This window comes from Raphanus sativus, unplaced genomic scaffold (genome assembly GCF_000801105.2).
Source record: "Raphanus sativus cultivar WK10039 unplaced genomic scaffold, ASM80110v3 Scaffold0627, whole genome shotgun sequence".
NCBI lineage: Eukaryota > Viridiplantae > Streptophyta > Magnoliopsida > Brassicales > Brassicaceae > Raphanus > Raphanus sativus.
Genome location: NW_026615944.1, coordinates 22490 through 33736, shown reverse-complemented (window position 1 = coordinate 33736; position 11247 = coordinate 22490). Strand labels below are relative to the sequence as shown.

The 11247-nt window shown below is 31.1% G+C and overlaps 1 protein-coding gene across 1 annotated transcript; it reads left to right on the top strand.

Annotated features, from left to right (window-relative positions):
• The first annotated feature begins 6103 nt into the window (after window positions 1-6103).
• LOC108843952 (uncharacterized) lies at window positions 6104-8921 on the top strand. Its single transcript, XM_018617116.2, has 5 exons — window positions 6104-6754; window positions 6839-7488; window positions 7557-7634; window positions 7721-8476; window positions 8557-8921. The coding sequence occupies exons 1-5, from the start codon at window positions 6661-6663 to the stop codon at window positions 8635-8637; spliced, it is 1659 nt and encodes a 552-aa protein (XP_018472618.2). The 5' UTR covers window positions 6104-6660; the 3' UTR covers window positions 8638-8921.
• The last annotated feature ends 2326 nt before the right edge of the window (window positions 8922-11247 follow it).

The following is an 11247-nucleotide window of genomic DNA, read 5'->3' as shown; positions in this document are numbered from 1 at the left end:
AACACAATCATACAAACATATGTTTGATCACAAAAGTGTATCCGCCTACATGTATGTCTGAGTTTAGACCAATATCGCTTTGAAATGATTAATATAAGCTTATTCAAAGATCTTATTAAATTTACTCAAGAACAATTTGGGAAATATAATCACTCAAAATCAAACTGCATTCATACCAGGAAGAATGATTAGTGACAATATACTGTGGCACATGAGGTTTTCCATACATAAAAGGTAAGGAAACATCAAGAAAAGTCTTATATAGCCATCAATACAAACTTCGCAAAAGCCTATGATCTCTTGGAATAGAAATTTTTGAAAAAATCATGCACATGATAGGATTTGATGAGAAGTGAATTCACTGTTTATGACCTGTTTTAGTTCGATTAGTTCCTCTGTTCTGATTTTTGGATCACATGATCGGTATATAATAACTGAGAGTACCTGTGAGTGGTATACACCAGGGAGATCCATTATATGTATATTAATTCATTTTGTGTGCATAAGCTCCCACACATTTAATGGATAATAACAGATATGAGTTTGTTAAGAGTGAAGTAAAAATCAAACTGTATAAATTAATACCCGTTTATAACAATTGTGAATCTATCTATGAATGAAGTTGCCTAGAATCTCATGTTATTAATACTGAAATAAAAAAGATCTTAGAGTCTCGAATATAAATGGATGTTTCGTAGCCGAAGAAAGAACAAAAACAAACTGAGGTTATCTAGAACTCCAAACATCGTTCCTCTACTTGTATCCACACAAACACAAACTGAATTAGAACAGGATGCCAGTGCCGCTTATAGCTCTGGCAAACGCTTTGTCTCTATTGCTTCTTGAGTTTACATGAGATGTGATGATCATCAAAAAACATCACTGCCCATGTTTATATAATGAAAAAGTGATTAATTTAATTAATTAAAGGTCGAGCACATGCAATGCAAGTGACAATCACTTTGGTCAAATTATAATTACTTACCATTATCGTGTATATACGTCTTTACGTATATCTTATATTATATATCATATATATATATATTCTTTCCTAAAATAAAACCTAGTATGTCATTATTCCAATTTGCTTGTGTGTAATCATGCAGGATAATAATAATATTAACAATGAATTCTTAATCCATAGATTTCTAGCAAAACATTATAACCATCAATATTATACGATTGTTGAACCTCGATGTTACAACTTTATTACGAATAAGTATAAATAATTTTAGGACATTCCCAACAATCTTCCACTTTTACTAGAATTATCTTTTCTCATAATTCTTTTGTCTTTATATCTCGATCTCAACATAGGCAAGAACTAGTGTCATCCTTATTAAGCTAGATCACATTTATCGAACTCTCATTTATACTGATAAAAAAATGATTGACACTCTCTCTGAACATGGCCATGCATTTTTCAGTATCAAATCTTCGATAGCCCCAGAGATATTTATCTCCATTATATGGAAGGGGGGGGGGGGGGGTGGGGGACAAATCCCATCTTGTTCCATCCATGTTCCTTACAAACTTCATATAATACCCAATCAATGCCTTTATAATCACCAGTTATGGATGACGTTTGACAAGGTCAAAGTAAACTAATCCATATGTAAAGAAGCACGAAAAACACAGGTCTAAGGACTGTACTCTATAGTCGTAATAAGAAACTCATATGACACTCATATAAGAATCTTGTAGAGTTCTCATAGCGGTTTCACTCTGATCATATTTTATCTAACACTTATCCATGTGATTAACTTCAATACCACATATTGAATGACTTCATGGAACTTTGTCTCGATTGGTACAACTGATGAAGAAGCAGTAGCAGTATGCTGCAGAAGCTATATGTTCTCATTCAAAGTTTTAATAAAGTGATTGGTGAAGCATTAGCAGTATACAATTATAAAATTATCATAAAATTTAGTATATAATATATTTATTTTAAAATAATATATATTAAATTATAATATATGTTAATAATTTCTTATTAAAAATAATGAATATCATTTAATTATACAAACTAAATAAAATTTTAAATGCAAAATATGATCTTATACTATAAAACAGACTTTAATCTCTCCATAGGGCACATTTTATGACACATCAGCATGAAAATCCACCAATAGAAAATAGCTATTCGCCATGTCAAATAAGCTTTATTGTCGACCAAGATCAAACCTCTCGCTGTACTTCTTCCTTAATATTAACTGGTTAAGAGTAAATACAACAAGTCTTTTATGGTATTAGTTTTTTTTATTAATACTATAATTTTTTTGAATTGAGAAGAAACATTTTAACAGTTTATTTTTTTGTATTTTGTACATTTTAACAGTTTATCAAAATAATTTCTTAAGAAAAGAAGAGAAAGAGAGAGAGGCTGGTGCTTGTGAGCTACCGTAACATTAGCTCGGGCCAGCCTCTCTTTTATGGTATTATTGTGTTAATACTATAAATATATTGAATTGAAAAGAAATATTTCAACAATTTATCAAAACAATTTTTTAAAAAAGAAGAGAAAGAGAGAGACCGGTGCTTGTGAGCTACTGTAACATTAGCTCGGACCTGCCTCACAAGATTAGTCGATATCCAAAGATCCTCCCATGCTTTTACCTCGTGACATAAATGAATTTTTGGTCTAATTCTCAGCGCTAATAATTGTCTAGTAGTTATAAGGTTTGTCCATATATACGAAGGGAAATCTGTAAAACTTATTAGTAATGACGAACTAAGTCCATAATAGTTTCCACACAACACATGAACGAGCAGAAAGTAAAGAAATTGTATTAGTCTCATATTTTTTTTGTCAACAACTCCATATTAAATCATGGATACTACGAAATCCAAGACCACCCCCATCACTGGGTAAACAAAGTTTATCCCATTTTTCTAAATGATTTTTTTTGGTTGATTTGAATTTCACCAGAAATGTGAAATGGAACTTTCAAGTTTTTCACAAATGTCTATAAGAAGTAAAAAGACAGACATAATGCAGATAGTGAGCTATTGCGTTGTTGAGAATCTCTTTTCTTACTTCTGACGATCATCGTGCCGATCACCCATTCACGTCCTTTAAGAAGGCAAAGAATTTACATTTTGAGTCACTAATATCTTTTGGTATTTTTATGAAAGATTCCTAGAATATCTTTGATTGTTTACATCATTTATTGTTTACATCACATTTTCAGAGACTCTATTAGCAAAGAATAGAGATAATTTATCAAAGTTGATATATTATCTATAGAAAAAAATATTATCATCAGCAAAGAATATGTGTGATATTGGAGGGGTAGCGTGTGAAACACACATCCTCGTTAACTTACCTTGATTCTCCCCATGATAAATAAGGCTAACAATCACTTCGGGGCATATAATAATAATGATGAAAGATCTCCTTGATGCAATCTCATCTCTAGGATAATATTGTTTTTGGGCTGGCCACTCATAAAAACCTTATATAAGAAAGATGTAATACATTACATGATCCAATCAATTCAGGTTTCTGAGAATTCTATTTTTTTACATTATAGCTCCATTTTTTATTCCATCTTATCGTAGGCTTTGATTATGTCTATTTTGATAGTTATTCTCTTATTCTTCTTTTTACGATTTTTTGTTAGCGCATGAAATATCTCTTGAACAATCATAAATAAAATGTTTTATGAATTGTATTTCCAAATAAACCAGCTAAATCAGAATAGCTAAAAATACGCAAAATATTTTTTCAGTGAATGGTATTTTATTTATTAACATATTTATTAATTTTTGTGCAAAAATTTTATATTTTTTATAAATCCCCTAGACTATTTTTGAGAAGTGATTTTGCCACATGTCCTCACTACAATCATTTTCACAAAAATAATATGACATGTCTACTAAAATTGATGACATGTCTTATAGATTAATATGACATGAACAATTATATTTAATGTTAATTTATATTTTTGGTAAACTTTTTAAAATATGGTAATAACTCATATATTACATTTATTGTCGATTTACATTTTTAGTTTTTTTAGAATATGGTAATAACTCATAATCATCATTTGAATATATGGCATTTCAAATTTCAAAATACCATTTAAATTATAAAGTTTTCAAAAATGTATACATTTTCAGAAAATTATAAAAATTAAATAGTAAAATAAAATTAAATCGTAAAATCATTAGTTTCTTCTATATATCTATAATCTTTATAAATATTGTTTAATTTTAATTTTTGACAATTATGAAATTTTTGCATATTTATTTAATATACTTAATTAAAATAAATAGATAGAAAATATATCTAAGATTATAATCTATCTATCTATACTATTATTTATGAAGTGATTTTGCTGATTTTGTCAATTTCTCCATGATTTTAGCTAACTTTGCTTATTTGTCATATTCTTATTAGTTTTTAGTTTAAATCATCAATTTATTAATTTAGATAATATAAATATTTTGAACTTTCTAATTAATTATTAATTTAAATAATATAAATATTTCGAAATTTCTAATTGGAATTATGATTATAATTATTTTAATTTCACAAGATTCTTATTAGTTTTTAGTTTAAATCATTAATTTATTAATTTAAATAATATAACTATTTCAAACTTTCTAATTGGAATTACAATAATAATAATCTTAAACAAATTATGTATTTTCATATGATGTAAGATGTTTTAAACTCTATGGTTTATTTTCTCATTCATTCCAAGTTGTCTAAATTATAGTTGATATCTATATTTATATACTTGTGATATTTGTTTTTTTAGTTGGAGCTCTATTATGTTTTTTTTTTTCCTTTCTTTGAATTTGAAGACTATAAGCAAATCGGTTTTGTTACATGGAGTTTGGAATTATGAATTAGGTATTCTGAATTACTTCGAGAATTGTTTCACGTGTATATTTTTATTACTGTTTAATCTATAACAAATATACTTTGACATTAAGTTTAGAGAGTTTTCTATATAATCATGTTATGAACATGTGTTTAATGGTTTAATTTCTAAAACGTCTAAAGTAAATATTTTTTAATGAATAACTAGATTTATCATTATATAGTTAATCATAAATTAACTTTAATAATAAAACTTATCATTATCTATTTTTTCTTTTATTAAAAGTAAACTTATGAAATATTAAGATAGTTCAATGTATATATTGATCAAGTAAACCAATGAAATATTGTCATTATCTCAATTATTTTTTTTTTTTTTAAAAAATTTCTAGATCATCATTGAACTTTACTCTTTATTTACTTTTATTTATTTTGTTTTTACTTAGATTTGTGTGTTTTAGTGTTTTTTGGTAATTTAATACATGCTTATGGTTCAAAAATACAAACTAGATTAAGAGTGACCAAAAGTTCACATTCTTACTTTACTTTATTGTGTGAAATATTTGATAATTAGTTATGCTCTTATAGTTTCATAGTTTAATCGCTTTCCTTTGTGTTAAGAAAACGTAGACCGAAATAAAAATCGAAAAAACTAAAAATGAATAAGAATATAAAGAATAAGTTATTATGATGTCTAAATCATAATACATTTTATTAAAGATTATTAGTAAAACAATTATGCCCGCATGTACGGGCAAAACACTTACTTTTAAATATATACAGGCATATTCTTAATATAATCTAAAATAAACAAAATTGTTTTTATCTTAATTTTAATATTTATTTAAATCAAATTTATATTAAAATACTGATAAGAAAAAGAAAATTTACAATATTAATTAAAAAAATTATATTTATCTATTAAAAAGTATTTTATTTTTTTTACTGCACATGGTGTAGAAATACCTAGTGATATATATATGTAAATTCTATGAAATTATGGTGGTAAATTTACTAAACGTGTTCAAAGATATACTAATTAACTGTAACAGTAAAAACAATTATTTAATTATTTTACATTTGTCAATATATATTAACTGGTTAGACCTAAATAGAGACACGATCTTGTGGTATTAAATTTCTGTAATCCTATAAATTCATTGAATCGAGAAGAAACATTTCAGCAGTTTCTCAAAACAATTTCTTTAAGAAAAAAAAAGAAAAGAAACCTAAGTATTACAAAATATATATAAAAAAAAAAACCGAGTAGTTCTCCCCTTAGAGAAGAAAAGAGAGAGAGAGAGGCTGCGGTTTGTTCATAAACTCGTCGTTTCCTTGTTCCAAGTATATTCCCAAAACACACAGAGAGCAAAGAAACAGCATTCGCCCTCTTCATCTACCATCGCAAAACCCTAATTTCTCTTCTACAAACCCTAATTGCATCATCATCATCATCATCTCCCCCACTTCAATCGCTCCCCGTTTTGTCTCTCGAATTCGTTTCTTATTGCTTCTTTCGCCCCTCCTTGTGGAGGAAGCCATTGTTTCCTTTTGAGAGATTGCATCTAAACAAATCCGACCTCTTCCGTTTTGACGTATAATCTCCGTCTGGGTTTGGTTTTTCGTTCACTGGGTTGAATCCTAGGGATTGATTAACATGGGTAGTGATATTCATATATAAGACATAATCATGCTCGTCTCTTATTGATAGTGATGATGATTAGGTGATTAGAGGTTTGGAACGAATCAATTGTTTTTCCTCTGCTCGTTAGGTGATTAGTGGCTAGAGATAGGAAGAGGGGAGGGTGATAATTGTCTTTTATCTGATGGAGAAACGTGAACCCTCTTTAGTACCTGAATGGTTGAGAAGTACAGGGAATGGGAGTAGAAGTCACGTTCTATCCTCGTCTGCTCGCTCAGGTATGCTCTATTTCCATAACATTTAGTAGTTTTGATGATACCATTGTTTGTGACTCTATATCCCTTTCCTTTTTTTTCGTTTAGGTTTAGATTCTTCTTTGTCAAATAATAATAGCAAGAGTAGGAACCCTAGGACCAAAACCGATGTTGATTCACATCGATCTCCTTCCAACAATGCACGAAGGGGGTTTAGTAATGGGTCTCCAAAAAGTGCATATAGTAATTTCAATGTTCAAAGGAGCCAGAGAGATAAAGATGGGAGCAGGGAGAAAGATAGGCTGAGCAGCAACATTGACCCATGGGACCATGATTATCTTTTCCCTTTGGGTACCTTCTTAAATGGAAGGAATCGAGAGCAGCAGTTAAGACGATCTAATTCAATGACGACAAGGAAACAAGACGACCACTTGTCTCAAGGGTTTTCAATGGGTTTCAAAAATGGTTTACTTCCTGGAACTAGTCCTACACCACTCGGATTCGGTAAGGATTTTCCTTCTCTTAAAACGAATGGAGGAGGCTCAGACGTTGCAAGAATCTCATCTCCTGCTCTAAGTCAGAACTTGACTGCTGGGGAAGGTTGGACCTCGGCTCTGGCAGAGGTTCCCACTGTTATTGACAAAAGTGCTTCTGACTCCGTGGCTGCTAATGTTGTTACTTCGAATACCATAACGGGACAGACTCGTAACATGGCTGAAACATGGTTGCAGCCTCCTAGAACTGGTACACCTCCCCAGGTATGATTTGCATCTTTGTGTTGCACCCTTGCCTTTTACATGTTGGTCTAAGGAGTTAATTTTATCAGGGGTCTTCAAAGATACAACGAGTTGAGGACAGAACTCTTAAGCTAATACCGGTTCTTCCTTCTACACCAAAGGGCTCTGTAAGCTTTTTTTTTCTGCAGCCATTATTAATATCCTCCTGGTTACCTTAGGCTATACTCACTTTATCTTGGTTTAATTTTGTCAGGTTCTGAGCTCTTCTGATAAATCCAAGACCAAGCCAATGGCTCGAAGTGGTGAAATTGGTCTTGCTTCTCTTAGAAATACCCACCAGCATTCCTCTATTCGGCTAGGTAATCTTCCTTCTAATTCTGGTAGTCAGATCAAGCCTGATACTACTAAGAAGATGGTGGTTCTCAAACCTGCCGCCAAGGAATCTGCAAGTCCACGTCCCATAAACAACACCCTGGCTGCTGCTAGCCAGATGATCGCTGCTCCATCTGCACTATCCACTACTTCTGCGCAAAGTACAAACAATCCAAGGGAGCTCAAGGGAGCCTTGGTAAACATACCACCAGAAAAGAAGCTTTCCCTTCCTCAAACTCAGAGCAAGAGCAGGAGTGCGTTTTTCAGTTCTTTGAAGAAGAAGACATCTACTAACATCTCAACTAGCGATTGCATCATCTCTTCTGTCGAGGAAAATGAAGACATCTCTAAGGAGCTTGTAGCTAGTGACCCTTCAAGTGTAGAAACAGATGACATTGTCATGGAAAGGGTCGAGAAAGTTTCTGAAGCTGACCCTTCGAGTGTAGAAACAGATGACATTGTCATGGAAAGGGTCGAGAAAGTTTCTGAAGCTGCGGAGAGGGTTAGCGTTTTTGAACCGGCAGACCTTCCAGATGGAGAAGAGGCTGAGTTCCTTAAATCTCTTGGTTGGGACGAAAACAATACTGAGGTTGTAGAAGCCATTACAGAGGAGGAGATCAAAGCCTTCTATGAAGAGGTATATGAACGTAACAGCACTCTTACTTTGGTTGCTTCTGTTCTTATTTTTTTTGTCAACTCATTTGACTTTACATACAGAACAAGGAGGTGAAGCCATCACTGATGCAAACGCTGCCTATCATTAAGGAGGCAACTGAGGACGCAACTCCCAACTCGTGATCCGATTTTGAAGATAGTTTTCTCATTTCTCTTTCCTTATTTTTTTTCCTTTTCTTTTTAGTTTTATTACTGTGGTGGCGTGGACAAAAAGGTGGGGGAGGCTTTAGTTGCACTTTTGAGTGTTGTTCTACTTCAAGAGAAGCTACAAAATGAGTACTTGTACTTCTGTTGGTCTGAAGATAGAGAGAGGTTTTGTTTTGCTATAGCTTCCTTAGGTTTCTAATGTTTGATATGATGAGGGAAAGATAAAACTTTGTTGGTGGTATAAAGAAAATTTAAAAGCTTTCGGTTTCTTTCTTAAAAATATAAATTTCATCTTTTGCCTTTTTTTCTTAATTTGGTCTAGTTAATTTCTCTCTCCTCCCACCTCAATAGTCTAAAACCGAACTGAACCAGTGGTTGAACCCGGTCAACTGTGATCTGGAGGAATAGCCTGGTTGAGTTGATGGTAAAACCTAAAAGAAAAAGATAGTCTGAGTTAGGGCTGGGCAACTGGGATACCATTAGGATGTCGGTTCTGTTTTAATCGGGTTTGGGTTCATGGTTACCAAAAATCAGCCTCATTCGGATAATTTAAAACTTTGGTTCGAGATCGGTTCGGGTGTTCTTCGGTTCGGATCGGATTTGGTAAATTATTTTGGTATTGGTATAACCCAAAATACTATCGGATTAGGTTTCAAATGGATTTTCGGTTTTCGAGTATATCGTTTGTACTAAATGTAACCAATACAAATCTACATAAATGGTAACTAACAATACAAATAAGTAAGTAAAAGCATCAATTTCGTCCAAACAACTATGAAATTACGTAAATTTGAAACGAAAACCAAGCATTTTTATTGATATAAATAAAACAAATGAGAAAATTCAAAGAAACCTAAATCCAAAACCAAAATCAAAACCAAATCCAAAACCAATACCAAATGAAAAATATATTATTCAATGAAATCAAAAACCAAAAACTTAAATAAAATTTCAAGCTTCAACTGCAAACATCACTGTCAACCTTCAACCACGAACTTCAAACTTCAATCTTCAAGACATAAGTAAAATTGGTTCTTTGATTTTGAAATACTTGATTTGTACATATTTTGTAACCAAAACATAAGTAAAATCGATTCAAAAATAAGAAATGATTATCAACTTGATAATTCAAAATCAAACAAAATCAATTTCTCGTGAAATGAGAAATATTGTTCAATGAAAACAAAATCAAAATATAAGAACTTCGACGGCCACCTTCAACCATCAATTTTCATCTTATAGAACCACTAACCTTTATGTAATAGATAATAATTTAGATGTTCAATATATTTTATTGTATTTTGGATATATATTAGGAATTTGTAATCATTTCTCTTATTTTTATGCAAATACCTTTTTAACATAAAATAAAAACATTTTGACTTTGATTGGTAAATAAAATAGAGTAAATGGGAGTAAAATAAATACGAGTAAACCAGAGTAAACATTTTTTAATCAAGTGATTTCTATTTTTCTTAGTTAAAAACTTACATCCATTTAAAATGGTGAAAAACGTTGCGCTGGGAATGATGGGCCCACCCAAAATTTCATTTACTTATTACTGCTATTTCTTTCACCTATTAACACTAGTTTTTGCCCATGTTCGAAATCTCGCTAGGCGTAACGCGTGCGGCTGGTCCGGACCTAACGAGTTGAAATAAAATCGGAGATTAATCGGAGATTACTCGGGGATTAATTTTATAGTGTTTGTTATATATACCTTTATATGGATGAACAATACAAAGATGCAACTTAGTGTAGTGGCTATCTCATACTTTGAATTGCTTAGCGGTCGTGGGTTCGAACCTCAGAACATGTACTTTCTATTATTTTTTTCTTTTTTTTCTTTAATAAAGGTTAAAAGACCAAACAGTCCTCGTCTTCTTCATTAGATCTGTCGAGATCTCAAACCCATTTTTTTCTCCCTTGATTTTTTTCGTGACTATGGTCATTTTTACTTGTTTTTTTTTGGGGTTTTCACTCAAATATAACAGATGCTGGACCTAGCATACGATTTTCAACATAGAAATTACGAAAAGTTGATCTTTTTTTTAAAATCCGATTTTATGAACGATTTGGGCAAAACGCCACGGTTCAGAGCCGCCCAACGTTTAATCTCCGAGTAAACGTCCTAACGCGGCGCGTTTTAGAACACAGGTTTTTTCCGATCGGAGCTTTCATTACTCAAACAAAAATGAGAAATGTTAGAAATACTGTAAGTTAAATACCACATTTCAAAAATACTATTAAATAAAAAAATACAATAACATTTAGATTTAAGCTTTAGTGATTATCATTTAGGATTTAGTATTAAAAGTTTGGATTGGGTTTATAAATGTTCTATAAATATTTAAAAATATTAGTTTAGTATTGTTTTATCACAAGTTTATAGTATTTTTGAAAATAATTACTCCCTATGTTTCATATTAAGTGTCGTTATAAAAAAAAATTTGTTGCAAAATAAGTATCGTTTTAACATTTCAATGCAAAATTTATTAACTTTATTCTCCATTCTATTTTTCTATTGGTTGAATTGTATCGGTAATGATGTTTTTATATTGGAAATATGCAAAATTAAATAATTTC